Below are 14,839 nucleotides of genomic sequence, written 5' to 3'. Positions count from 1 at the left end.
CAACAACACAATGGAACTTTTTGAGCTGTTAAACAAAAAAGGGTAGGGTATTCATTCTGAAACTAAACAAATAAAAAATGTACTTTATAAATACAACGAAGTCAAACAAAATCATCTTCTATATCCTAATATATTGGAAAGTTTTTACTTTTATTTTTTTGTCAGTTTGACCAAATTCTTAACTTGACCAGGATGAGGAGCCTTTGGTTTATTTATTTATTTATTTTTTATTTTTTTTAAATAAATAAAAATGGTTTATTTTTATTGAAACTGGGAACGCTATGAGTCAAGCTTGTTTTATTCTATTGTTTTACAATTGTCTTAAAATTGATAAAAAACCACTTATATTATTATTAAAAGAAAAAAAATCACTAGCCAGTAATAGAAATTAACCTCCTGAGACCCGAACTCTTTCATGGCGTGCATTTTTTATTTCTCTTTGCTATTTGGGCTGATTGGGCCCTGATGAATGTAAACACAAAAAAATTACCTGATTTTTTTTTTTATACCTGATTTTTGTTTCTGAGAAAAATGAGATCCACATATGAGGACATTCGTTTTAAATTTTGATAGAAGCGTGGCAATATAATGTCCTCGTAAGTTGAAATCAGGCCCTTATAGAGCAAAATTTGGTATTTTGGTCTAGACAACCTAAAATGTAATGTCCGCATATGTGGATGCCAGGTCCTAGGAGATTAAAGTGAAACCAACCATTTCTAAGCACGAAAACAGTGAAGACAGCAAACCCACTCTGGAAACTAAGAAACCAAAGTTGACTAAAAACAGTGTCACGGTCTAGGCGGCGAGGGGGAAGTAACAAAAAGTGTCCGGGTCAGAAAAAGGAGTCAAGGAAGCAAAGCGGTTAAATTAAATAATTTTATTAAGGTAGCTCAACTAAAAGAGACGGACAAGCCGCTATCACCATTTAAGGAAAACAAACAAAACTCAAGCATTGGTCAATAAAGTCAAAAGTAAGTCAAAAAAAGAGAGCAGCTCACTAACTGCAAATACACCAAACCCACAGCTTGCTAGTTGCAACCACAAACACACAGCTCACTAGCTGCAACCACACTAATGGCACACTGGCCCAGAGCTCACCTTTCCCTGGGCTTAAATACTTTTAATTACTGACGAGAGTCAGCTGCACAAAAGAAAAAAGGTGGCAGCTAAGGCAGGAGAGCTGGTCGGACACGCCCACACAGACAACTTCAGGAGGTGGCCCTGCTAGGGCCGTAACAACAGAAATATGAAAACAAAACACAAAAATGTAACAACTCAGCCATAAACAGGGGTAGTCTCTTTATTTGCCCTCAAATTCCTCATACACGTCACATCTTACTCCACTGGAGGTTCTTATCTAGAGTAGATATGATGTCATCACGTTGTCTAGCAACCACCTATAAACCCATTACCCGTTTGTGGGGTTTGTACACCTACAGTACCTTATAAAAGCATTGCATTGCTTTCATTTCACAACAATAACGCAATAATAAAACATCATTTAGAGAATAGGGAATACACTCATTTTTGCCATGTGAATTAGCCCAGCCTACAAAATCATCATAATGCATATAAATATGCAGCCATACTGAAACTTATACACTTTATGCAGGTGGGTGGTGTCTGGCAGATGTGTGTAGTAGTAGCCTCATTTCTTAGACAGGATATAGCTGACGTTGTTCTTTAATCATACATTGATGTAAATACTTTTTTCTGTATATAAACACACTTTGTCAATATTTGTCTATTCATTTGGATAAGAAAACATTTTTTAGTGTAATTACGTATATCAGTTTACCAACAGCATGAACAGCTAGTGTGATATTCTGTTATCACAGTAGCATCAAATTATATCACTTTTACTGAAACCTGTGATTCATAGATTTGTATTAGACCTGACTAACATCATTTTCCTAGTCTACAGGATCACCATAATATTATTAGTCATCATCAGCATCATTTATCTCAAAAAAGTGAAATAAGAGTAAAGCTTCTGAGTGAACGTCTGGGTTTAGATCAGAATGGTTCTGCTTTCTTAAAAATATTCAGTCTTAATTTTTGCTTTTACATTTTATTTAATGCAACTTCAGACAAAAACATAAAAATAATCATATCATCATCAAAAGACAGAAATTGATTCAACCAAAATAAAATATTACATATAAAAGCATTAGTGTGACATCAGTCACTGAAGAGACGCTAAAAAACATATTTGTTCACAGTTTGGTTTCACACTCTTAGACCTGCACACTGTAGCTGTGATTGTTGAACACAAGATGGAAGCAAAGTCCAAATTGTTCTTTGCCACTTTTACGGCTTACAAAACACACGATACTGCCAAAAGAAGTGAACAGTGAAACCATAACCATATGAGGAGTTACAAATACAAAAAAATAAGGAGGAGGAATGTTTGAGAGGGTCATGAAGGAGCACAGGCTCATTTAACCCTCATATCTCATCAAGGTTATCATATTGTAGTTAACTGAACTTGAAAAGGTTTTAGTCTTCATCAGCTTCACCAAATGTGACAACAGTCGTTACAACTAACATTTCAACACATTTAATGATGAGCACACGGGGAACATTTTCTTTATGTTTGCCAAACACTGAAGTCTCCTCAGTCAGATCTTCAGACAGTGGAAGCTCTGGAGATGAAGGAGTCGACAACTTCAGGGGCTGCAGATTAAAAGAGCAGAACAGAAAAATACTGATGGTGAGTAAGAAACAGGAAATCTTCTCCGGATTAAAGATTATTGTGTTTTATGTTGCTAATCATCTTCTCTAATCCTGGACTGGAGATGTTACACATTTATCCTTGTGTTCTGGGGTTCTCAATTTCTATTCTTAACACTATCATGTCCCTAATGGATAATGTCAATGAAAGCGAATGCTTAGAAGCACAAGGAAAGTCAATGAATGATAAAAAAGCTTTTCTCTGGAATCCCAGAGTAAAACTTTAGAGCTGAAAAGTTTTGGAAAGTTGGGTTATTTCCTGTAATCAAACCTGCTGGGCTGTTTTTCCTTCATCTCCTCTCTTTGGACTGATGGGTCCTGATCATTCAGGCACTTAAATGTGCTGTGCTAATTTAGGACTAACTGCTAATTTTCTGAGCACTCTGTGTGGTCGTATAAGTAGCTGAATAAAGATGATGTTGACTAGTTATCACAGATCATCCATGATTGAGTCAAAGTGCCTAATAACCCTATTAAGATGAAGCTATATGGTTTCATATGGGCGTATGAAACATTCTGGATCAACAGTAAAGAATGAAGCACACTCACCTGCACATTTCTTTGTCCTCCTGATGGATCAACTCTGTCGCTTTCACTCAAACTCATCATGGCAACATTAACTGGAGGCTCTGGGTTGTTGTTGACTTTGTTACAGAGTGAACATTTAAAAGACTTTTTCCACTTCTCACATTCTTGCACACAGCTGTTACAGAAGCTGTGGCCACACTGCAGCACTGCAGGCTCAGTGCAAACATGAGAACAACTGGGATAGTAATCCTCAATGAATGCTTCATCACTCCAGCTTAAACCACTCTTGGACTCTTCATCTCTCTTTGTCACGTCAAAATGCTCTTCATCGACTTGATCTTCAAAGTCTGAATCTTCCAATTCATCATTTGGATCTTTGTGACTCAGTACTTGAGGCCAATCTTGTATTGTAGCTTCCAGAGCATCTTTCTCATTAATCTGTACCGGTTTGTCCAAAGTATTCTCCAGGTCGCGCATTGTTGGATTCTCTCTCGTATGCAGTGCAAAGTGCCAATGAAACGTAGAGCTGTGGGCTGATGGTGAAAGTCCAGAAACAAGACTTTAGAATTAATTTATGAAAGAACATTAATAAACACAGTAACAAATTTACATTTTAATTTCAAATAGATTTAAAAATTGAACAAGCTTGTTGATGCTCACCTTTGTCTTTCAGGCTCCAAGTAGCTCCTGCTATTTTCCTGTGTAGAGCTGCTCTTTCACTCTTCAAATAACCAACAACTTCACCTGTTGTTTGTTATTTAAAGGGTTGGGTTAGTATCAAAAAAGCAAGGGAATGGGGGCGTGGCTCCAGTATTGTAATACATTTTCTCTTGAATGTGATTGGTTAAAGTAGATTGAGAAAATAACCTGTCGACTTACGGGAAATGTGTTGTTTTTTTCTGCGAAAGACTGAAGGTGGAGTTGTATTGAATATGATTTATTTGAAATCATTTATATTAATATGACAACTAATAATAATAAACAACTAACTCTCTTCAACAAAGCAAACATGGCACGCAGCAATATGTCAAACAAGCTATTTATGAAAATAACAGAGGCAAATGTAATATTATTTCCAGATTTACAGTCCAATCAAGAGTATTTGGTTAAGTAGTGGTTATACAATTCATGCCATGTACTGACATCACTATGTCTGTGGAGTCAGAGAAATATCATTTCAATCCTCACAAGTACACCTGCGTGAAAACAAAGAAATGTCAGCAAGTTCTGGGGAACAAGGAAGTATTTATTTTCCAGGGCTGAAAAACATCTGTAAAAATGATTTAAGAACACATGTTTCCGTGTAAAAGTTCTTCCTGGTCAACATTTGTCATCACCATCTAGGCTCGGGGATTCCCGTTAACAAGACATACCAGTTCCTATACAAGCCAGAAAATAACTGTCTGTTCGCTAGAAGTGGACTGTTTTTCTGTGTATCCGGTGCGGACTGACCTAAGCTTCTTACTGACAGCTCTGAACATGTGATATATTTTCTATTAATTAATATAACACCTAATAATAATGATCTACAACAAACTCTCAAAAACAAAAGCAGAAAGTTGGCCCACAGGGCTCAAAACTTCCCATGGGTGTTCAAATGAGCTGAGATCCTGTGAATGCCATAAAACATGGCCCCACAGTGGGGGGTCGAGTGCTCAGATTATGCCTTTCATTTTTGAGCCGTCACTGAGGTGCATTTCTTCGCAGCAGCTTTGTTTGAAATAATGGGAAATTTATAGCTCGTCATCTGTCTGCAGCTAAAAGAAGAGAAGAACACCCCAGCAATGGACATAAAGTCACAAGAAGTCAAAGCCAGGGGCGGATCTACAGGTGGGAAGGGGGGGCAACTGCCACCCTGGTGTAGAGCCTTGCCCCCCACCCCCAACTTTTATGTCCTTGACTCCATTTACGTATTTTCACATCAAAATCGTTTCTGTGTTCATAATCCCATCGCTTTTGACAAGATCCACAACACCACCTCCTGAAATGCAGCCCCAAATCATGACAGTCTCCAGATGTTTTACAGATTGATGTAGGCACTGCATTAATAAACACCATTTTATGTCTCTCAAACTGTTGTCTTTGCCATGTTTCGTCCATTTGGCTTAAAAAAAATGGGAACAAATTAGTAGTTTTTGCAACAGGCTGCTAAATATAAATTGATTCTTTGCTAAGTTATGATGTGGTGACACAACATTGGCTAATTGCTAGTTAGGTGCCTTGTTATGATTAAATCATTTATAGGTCAGCGTTAAGTGGTACAACAAGCAAACAAAAAACATTCCCCTGAAAAGGGTCAGACTCAATGACTGGACTGAAAACTTGTGGAAAAACAGCCAAAGTCCAAAGAAAATCTTTGAAAGACTGACCCGAAACTCTGGCTCCTTGGAAGCAAAATATAAATAAATGTTTTGCACAATAGCACATACATGTATTGTTACAAAAGTGGAAACCTATATTAGACATGAGAAAAGGTTGCAATACAAAAGCTTCAGACTTCAGACTGTTAAATGCTTTGTTTGTGTGGATTTGGCTGAATGGTGACAGTAAGAGTGGACATGCCTAATATAATCACATTAGAAACATAACTATGATTGTGCACATAGAAGCTCTACCAAGCAAACCTTGTTCCTTGTTCCTTAAAACAGCCTCACATTTACGATAAGTGGGTCAGCAAAGGGACAGAAGTGTTGCACTGCGATCAAATTTCTCTTGAATGTTATTGTCACAGTCTGCAATGCCAGTAATGCACCCTTTGCTCCTCTTCCTCCTCCCTGCTCTCCTGTGGGGATTTTTGTTGTTGTCACATGACTCAGCTGTGCTGAAAAGACACATGTAGGCTGCATGTAGTGAATGAGAAAAAGCCAGAGGGGAGGTACTTCATGCCTGCAAATAATAACCTTATGAAGATGTAGGTGTGTAGGACGGAAATTCGATACTTTGGCAACAAAAGAAACTTGTATAATAACTTGAAAAGCAGTGAAAAAGAACATTTTTTGCTAAAAGATACTGACGGAGGAGGAGACAAATCCTTCAGATAGATCCAGACCCCACAGAGTCCTTCCACAGAGGCAAGAAATATCCAGCTAGCTCACATAGTGGTGAAAATAATGATAATTAAGTGTCATCATAATTGATTACCTGTAGACTATATTCAGACATTCAGACATTCCCTGCTAATCCTACATAAGCTGCCTTTGTAAGTTAAAAGCATCAGTATCAGTTCTTGCTATCAGAAACACTGGCCATGTATTTACTTGGGATTGGATCCAAATTTTGCAACATCACATATCACACATACCACTGTTTCAAACCTTAGAGTGAAATGTTTTCTTTGTAAAATTTCCTGTTGCAGTTGTCATTGTCACAGTCTATTCCAATGAACCAATCATGCCAGTTACTATATAAAGCACAGATTTACATGTCTATTCGGTTGAAATGGGATATTTTCTGGGTATATGTTGCCGACTAAAAACGACCGTTTATTGACCTGAACTTCATACTGACAGTTTTTATATTAATCCAGTAACTAATAATAATCCACAACAGGCTATCTTCAGCAAAGCGCACATCATGGCACACAATAATCTCTCAAACAAATTCACAAAACTACATGGTCATGTTAGTTAATGCTTGATGGCCAAACTATGTGTTAACAGCTGGAGGGGCTGTGTCCTGCATTAAATACTGATGGAGGACAAATAAAAGAGAGCAGATATTCCCCAACATAACTTGTGACCAGCAGAAGATCTACGTCTGTTGTTTCGAAGTTTTAAAACAAAAATGGGCTTGTTTTGCTTCATTTCTGGTCTCCCTGCTTCTTATCTGGAGCATCACTGTGGCTGATTCTCAGGAAACACCTCCCACACACACAGGACAGGGAACCAGATGAGGACAAAATATTGAACATTTATCTGAATTTCATATGACCAGTCTGAGCTGAGACAAATCATGAGGGTATCTTCGGACACTGATGCTGGTTATTTTTTCTTTTCCACAGTTTCCTGTGATTTTATTTTGTTTTTGTGCAGAAAGAATAATCAGATTCATATTAGAGTATTTGGAAACCAGAGAGGATAATGATATGTTTCTTCTTGATTAATCAGAAATGTTAATCTGTGGCGCTGTAATTAGAAAACAGGCAATTTAAGTATTAAATAGTCTTTAAATGTTCTAGACTTGCATTATGTAGAACAAGGTGAAATATACTATCTTAGATATTTCCTTAAAATCATAAATGAAACATGATCAAAACAAAAAATTCCAACTTTGTCAAGACATTTTTCGTCACCATCTAAGGCCGGTACAGTCCAATGAACTAGATACACCAGTTACTATAAGCAGGAACTATTCTCTCCGTTCAGTGGAAGTGGACTATTTTTCTGGGTATAAGATGCAGACAGAAAGTGTTTCTTAATTCACCTGAACTTCTTACTCACATTTCTAATCCTTGACATCTTTTACATTAATATGATAACAAAGCACACATAAAACACAAAAATCTGTGTAATATAAATGATTTTTAACACTAATAGTTGTAAATTTACAAAACTACAGCATGTTAGTTACTGCTTGATAGCTTGATGGAGCGAGTGCAGGTGAGATGAGAGATGAGATAGCCTTTATTTGTCAGTTGCAGGTCTTTTGCCCGCAACCGAGATGACAGACCTTGCCGACCGTACATACATTACACAACATCACATTGGGGAGACAGGTCAGGCTAGGTAGCGAGGAAAAAACATTGAAATGTGTAACACAAAAGGATAATACAGGAATGGACAGATATCAACACACCATAGCACAATAAAACACAGACGAGCAACATGGGAAAGAGTTCCAGTGTGTACATCTGATCTGGGACCGCTGCAATCGTTCGACTGCGCCTCCAGCTGACCCGATGTCAGCTGGAGGCTGACATCGGGTCCTCATACTAGAGTGTCCTCATACTAGAGCATCTAGCTAGCGCTTCTGAAGAGGAGCAATCATACAGGGAGTAACATTTTTTTATGTGGCAGGTCATTTCAAATGCAACGTTTATATCAGGTCAACAGACATCAGCAAACACAGAAACTGTTTGTGTGCTGTTTGTCACACAGTGTGTTGCTAGCTAAAGGTCCAGCTGCTGTATTTTCCAGGGAGAGAGATAGTATGAGAGCAAACTTCACTCAAAGCTCGAGAAAGATTTAATAAAAACAGGACAGGAAAGGAAGATATATTTAAAGGGAAGGACTGCTCATGGCAACATTAAGCTTGCACATCCATCATTTTAATCACATCTTGTATCTGTATATGATGAATTATGTATTTTATGTGAAAATATCCTGCAAAGCAAACTATACTGATTTTATGTTGTTCAAATGGTGCATGAAAATACTCTGTAATTTTGTGCAGGACAAACAGGTAGTTTGTTGTACTGTGACGGATTTAGAGTAAAGGTCTGTGTTGGACTGGTGTACAGTAGCTTTGGTGCTCGGTGTTCGGCTACAGCACAGATTATTTTGCATTCACCTGTAGGTGCAGGCCAGTCCCCGTACTGCTGGTTCCCCCTGGACAGTAAGTCTGCTCCCAAGTTCAGAGCTCCTGGAATATGAGTAGTTGTCAGTGATAAGAGATTGATGCTGCTCCACATGATCATGAGCCAGTATGTGCAAAGGACGGGACATGTGACCCAGTTCTGACAGTGGGAATGGCGACAGCAGGAGACAACGCGTGTGATCAACAGCAGAACAGAAGTGAACCTCTGCCTGCATTTGTGAGTAGTGTCTCCACTGTTGTTCACCGGGTGCAGCCATGTTGGGGGAGGCCATGGTGAAAATTTGTAGGATTTAAAAAAGCCAGTTTTTAGGATTTCTATCATACAGGCACATCTGCTGCTTTCAAACAATCATCTGTATCTTTGTTAGATCAGAATTGTTCTAATTTCCCAAAAATATTCAGTCTTTATTTTTGCTTTTACATTTTATTTAATGTAACTTCAGACAAAAACATAAAAACAATCAACTCATTGTTCCCAATAAAAAGACAGAAATTAAATCTACCAACATAAAATATTACATATTAAAGCATTAGTGTGGCATTAGATGTTTACAAAAACATATTTGTTCACAGTTTGGTTTCACAGTCTGAGACCTGCACACTGCAGCTGTGCTTGTTGAACACAAGATGGAAGCAAAGTTGTGCTTTGTCAATTGTATTGCATGTAAAAAAAAAAACTACTACATTGTCCAAAATAAATAAATAAAATCTATTAATGAATAGAATAGAATAGAATAGAATAGAATAGAATAGAATAGCCCTTTATTGTCATCATACATATACAACATATTTCGGGTGCTCCACACCAACTATGTCAGAATAGAATATAAATAGTAGGAACAGGAATAAATAACAAACAGGAGAAATATGTACAATGGAGAGAAATATATGCAAAAATAAGAGAAAGGCAAACATTGGAGAACAAAGTGTTTGAAAGTAGTGCAATGGACTTGGTCCGAAAAGAGTCCTGAAAAGTGTTACTCTCTCATGGCTCAGTATGCACTACATGAAGATAGCGAATAAATAAATGTTTGAGAGGGTCATGAAGGAGCACAGGCTCATTTAACCCTCATATCTCATCAAGGTTATCATATTGTAGTTAACTGAACTTGAAAAGGTTTTAGTCTTCATCAGCTTCACCAAATGTGACAACAGTCGTTACAACTAACGTTTCAACACATTTAATAATGAGCACACGGGGAACATTTTCTTTATGTTTGCCAAACACTGAAGTCTCCTCAGTCAGATCTTCAGACAGTGGAAGCTCTGGAGATGAAGGAGTCGACAACTTCAGGGGCTGCAGATTAAAAGAGCAGAACAGAAAAACACTGATGGTGAGTAAGAAACAGGAAATCTTCTCTGGATTAAAGTTATTGTGTTTTATGTTGCTAATCATCTTCTCTGATCCTGGACTGGAGATGTTACACATTTATCCTTGTGTTCTGGGGTTCTCAATTTCTATTCTTAACACTATCATGTCCCTAATGGATAATGTCAGCGAAAGCGAATGCTTAGAAGCACAAGGAAAGTCAATGAATGATAAAAAAGCTTTTCTCTGGAATCCCAGAGTAAAACTTTAGAGCTGAAAAGTTTTGGAAAGTTGGGTTATTTCCTGTAATCAAACCTGCTGGGCTGTTTTTCCTTCATCTCCTCTCTTTGGACTGATGGGTCCTGATCATTCAGACACTTAAATGTGCTGTGCTAACTTAAGACTAACTGCTAATTTTCTGAGCACTCTGTGTGGTCGTATAAGTAGCTGAATAAAGATGATGTTGACTAGTTATCACAGATCATCCATGATTGAGTCAAAGTGCCTAATAACCCTATTAAGATGAAGCTATATGGTTTCATATGGGCGTATGAAACATTCTGGATCAACAGTAAAGAATGAAGCACACTCACCTGCACATTTCTTTGTCCTCCTGATGGATCAACTCTGTCGCTTTCACTCAAACTCATCATGGCAACATTAACTGGAGGCTCTGGGTTGTTGTTGACTTTGTTACAGAGTGAACATTTAAAAGACTTTTTCCACTTCTCACATTCTTGCACACAGCCGTTACAGAAGCTGTGGCCACACTGCAGCACTGCAGGCTCAGTGCAAACATGTGAACAAAGTGGACAGCAATCCTCCATGAATGCTTCATCACTCCAGCTTAAACCACTCTTGGACTCTTCATCTCTCTTTGTGACGTCAAAAGGCTCTTCATCGACTTGATCTTCAAAGTCTGAATCTTCAAAATCTGGAACTTGAAAATCTAGAGCTTCATCATTTGGATCTTTGGGAGTCAGCACTTGAGCCCAATCTTGTATTGTAGCTTCCAGAGCATCTTTCTCATTAATCTGTACCAGCTTGTCCAAAGTATTCTCCAGGTCGCGCATTGTTGGATTCTCTCTCGTATGCAGTGCAAAGTGCCAATGAAACGTAGAGCTGTGGGCTGATGGTGAACGTCCAGAAACAAGACTTTAGAATTAATTTATGAAAGAACATTAATAAACACAGTAACAAATTTACATTTTAATTTCAAATAGATTTAAAAATTGAACAAGCTTATTAATTTGATGCTCACCTTTGTCTTTCAGGCTCCAAGTAGCTCCTGCTATTTTCTTGTGTAGAGCTGCTCTTTCACTCTTCAAATAACCAACAACTTCACCTGTTGTTTGTTATTTAAAGGGTTGGGTTAGTATCAAAACAGCAAGGGAATGGGGGCGTGGCTGCAGTATGGTAATACATTTCCTCTTGAATGTGATTGGTTAAAGTAGATTGAGAAAATAATCTTTTTTCTGGGGAAGACTGAAGGCGGAGTTGTGTTGAGTATGAATTATTTGACATCATTTATATTAATATGACAACTAATAATAATAAACAACTAACTCTCTTCAACAAAGCAAACATGGCACGCAGCAATATGTCAAACAAGCTATTTATGAAAATAACAGAGGCAAATGTAATATTATTTCCAGATTTACAGTCCAATCAAGAGTATTTGGTTAAGTAGTGGTTATACAATTCATGCCATGTACTGACATCACTATGTCTGTGGAGTCAGAGAAATATCAATTCAATCCTCACAAGTACACCTGCGTGAAAACAAAGAAATGTCAGCAAGTTCTGGGGAACAAGGAAGTATTTATTTTCCAGGGCTGAAAAACATCTGTAAAAATGATTTAAGAACACATGTTTCCGTGTAAAAGTTCTTCCTGGTCAACATTTGTCATCACCATCTAGGCTCGGGGATTCCCGTTAACAAGGAATACCAGTTCCTATACAAGCCAGAAAATAACTGTCTGTTCGCTAGAAGTGGACTGTTTTTCTGTGTATCCGGTGCGGACTGACCTAAGCTTCTTACTGACAGCTCTGAACATGTGATATATTTTCTATTAATTAATATAACACCTAATAATAATGATCTACAACAAACTCTCAAAAACAAAAGCAGAAAGTTGGCCCACAGGGCTCAAAACTTCCCATGGGTGTTCAAATGAGCTGAGATCCTGTGAATGCCATAAAACATGGCCCCACAGTGGGGGGTCGAGTGCTCAGATTATGCCTTTCATTTTTGAACCATCATTGAGGTTCAAGGTTCAAGGTTCTTTATTCGTCACATGCATAGTTATACAGGTATAACACACAGTGAAATGTAACCTGACACGCTCCTCGACTTGTGCAAAAAAAAGGGCGGGAGAGAGAGAACATTATATATAATATATACATTAGATGAATGAGCAGTAGTAGCATGTATGCAGCAAGCAGGTGAATTCTGTGCATAAAGTGAATTAAATAAGAATAGACAATCTGACTATTTTACAGAATAGACAATATGAACATATTTAAAATTAAAGGAATTTGAAATGTACATTGTGCTGGTGGGTTTAGAGTGTCTGAAAGAGAGTCCTGTCTCAGTCACTTATGGATGATGTGAGAGGGCGGGTATGTGTGTGTGTGGAGGGGGGGAGGGGGGGGGGGGGGGGGGGGGGTTGGTTTAGGGCCCGGATGGCTTGGGGATAGAAGCTCCTCCTGAGTCTCTCTGTCCTTGCCCGGATGATGCGGAACCTTCTACCGGATTGCAGAAGTTGGAACAGTTTGTTGCCAGGATGGGACGAGTCCTTCAGTATCTGAAGGGTACACCAGTCCAGCATCTCCTGGTGTAGATGTCCTGAAGCGGGGGGAGAGCAATCCTGCAGCAGCGTTCTGCTGTACGGATCACTCTCTGAAGAGCTTTTTGGTCCTTAACACAGCTGTTCCCAAACCAGGATGTGATGTTCTGTGTGAGGATGCTCTCCCCAGTTCCTGTATAGAAGATACTGAGGATCTCTGGAGAGACCCTGAACTTCCTCAGTTGTCATAGGTGGTACAGGCACTGCCTAGCCTTTTTGGTCTGGACCTGAATGTGGGCAGACCATGTCAGGTCTGAGGAGATGTGGACACCGAGATACCTGAAGGACTGCACCCTTTCCACAGGAGCTCCATTGATGATAATGGGCTTGTAGTCTCTGTGCTGACTCCTTCTGAAGTCCACCACCAGCTCCTTGATCTTGCCAACATTCAGCTGGAGATGGTTGTCCTGGCACCATGATGCCAGATTCTTCACTTCATCCATGTAGGCCGCCTCATTGTTGTTGGAGATGGCGCCCAACACCACTGTGTCGTCAGCAAACGTCACAATGGTATTGGTGCATTTCTTCACAGCAGCTTTGTTTGAAATAATGGGAAATGTATAGCTCGTCATCTGTCTGCAGCTAAAAGAAGAGAAGAACACCCCAGCAATGGACATAAAGTCACAAGAAGTCAAAGCCAGGGGCGGATCTACAGGTGGGAAGAGGGGGCAACTGCCACCCTGGTGTAGAGCCTTGCCCCCCACCCCCAACTTTGATGTCCTTGACTCCATTTACGTATTTTCACATCAAAATCGTTTCTGTGTTCATAATCCCATCGCTTTTGACAAGATCCACAACACCACCTCCTGAAATGCAGCCCCAAATCATGACAGTCGCCAGATGTTTTACAGACTGATGTAGGCACTGCATTAATAAGCACCATTTTATGTCTCTCAAACTGTTGTCTTTGCCATGTTTCGTCCATTTGGCTAAAAAAATGGGAACAAATTAGTCGTTTTTGCAACAGGCTGCTAAATATAAATTGATTCTTTGCTAAGTTATGATGTGGTGACACAACATTGGCTAATTGCTAGTTAGGTGCCTTTTTAATGATTAAATCATTTATAGGTCAGTGTTAAGTGGTACAACAAGCAAACAAAAAACATTCCCCTGAAAAGGGTCAGACTCAATGACTGGACTGAAAACTTGTGGAAAAACAGCCAAAGTCCAAAGAAAATCTTTGAAAGACTGACCCGAAACTCTGGCTCCTTGGAAGCAAAATATAAATAAATGTTTTGCACAATAGCACATACATGTATTGTTACAAAAGTGGAAACCTTTATTAGACATGAGAAAAGGTTGCAATACAAAAGCTTCAGACTTCAGACTGTTAAATGCTTTGTTTGTGTGGATTTGGCTGAATGGTGACAGTAAGAGTGGACATGCCTAATATAATCACATTAGAAACATAACTATGATTGTGCACATAGAAGCTCTACCAAGCAAACCTTGTTCCTTAAAACATCCTCACATTTACGATAAGTGGGTCAGCAAAGGGACAGAAGTGTTGCACTGCGATCAAATTTCTCTTGAATGTTATTGTCACAGTCTGCAATGCCAGTAATGCACTCTTTGCTCCTCTTCCTCCTCCCTGCTCTCCTGTGGGGATTTTTTGTTGTTGTCACATGACTCAGCTGTGCTGAAAAGACACATGTAGGCTGCATGTAGTGAATGAGAAAAAGCCAGAGGGGAGGTATTTCATGGCTGCAAATAATAACCTTGTAAAGATGTAGGTGTGTAGGACGGAAATTCGATACTTTGGCAACAAAAGAAACTTGTATAATAACTTGAAAAGCTGTGAAAATGAACATTTTTTGCTAAAAGATACTGACGGAGGAGGAGACAAATCCTTCAGATAGATCCAGACCCCACAGAGTCCTTCCAC

At 38.8% G+C, this 14,839-nt stretch overlaps 2 protein-coding genes across 2 annotated transcripts; both read right to left on the bottom strand.

The window, feature by feature from the left end:
* Nucleotides 1-558: 558 nt before the first annotated feature.
* LOC109203213 (nuclear factor 7, brain-like) lies at nt 559-4,009 on the bottom strand. Its single transcript, XM_019362462.2, has 3 exons — nt 3,922-4,009; nt 3,283-3,794; nt 559-2,676 (listed from the first exon to the last, which is right to left on the bottom strand). The coding sequence occupies exons 2-3, from the start codon at nt 3,736-3,738 to the stop codon at nt 2,500-2,502; spliced, it is 633 nt and encodes a 210-aa protein (XP_019218007.1). The 5' UTR covers nt 3,739-3,794; nt 3,922-4,009; the 3' UTR covers nt 559-2,499.
* A 5,532-nt stretch (nt 4,010-9,541) lies between these two features.
* Nucleotides 9,542-11,420, bottom strand: LOC109203212 (nuclear factor 7, brain-like). Its single transcript, XM_019362461.2, has 3 exons — nt 11,367-11,420; nt 10,699-11,234; nt 9,542-10,093 (listed from the first exon to the last, which is right to left on the bottom strand). The coding sequence occupies exons 2-3, from the start codon at nt 11,176-11,178 to the stop codon at nt 9,917-9,919; spliced, it is 657 nt and encodes a 218-aa protein (XP_019218006.1). The 5' UTR covers nt 11,179-11,234; nt 11,367-11,420; the 3' UTR covers nt 9,542-9,916.
* Nucleotides 11,421-14,839: the final 3,419 nt, after the last annotated feature.

The sequence above is a fragment of the Oreochromis niloticus genome, linkage group LG8 (genome assembly GCF_001858045.2).
Source record: "Oreochromis niloticus isolate F11D_XX linkage group LG8, O_niloticus_UMD_NMBU, whole genome shotgun sequence".
NCBI classification, from domain to species: domain Eukaryota; kingdom Metazoa; phylum Chordata; class Actinopteri; order Cichliformes; family Cichlidae; genus Oreochromis; species Oreochromis niloticus.
The sequence above is the reverse complement of the archived record's forward strand: the minus strand, read 5'-3'. Positions and strand labels throughout refer to the sequence as shown.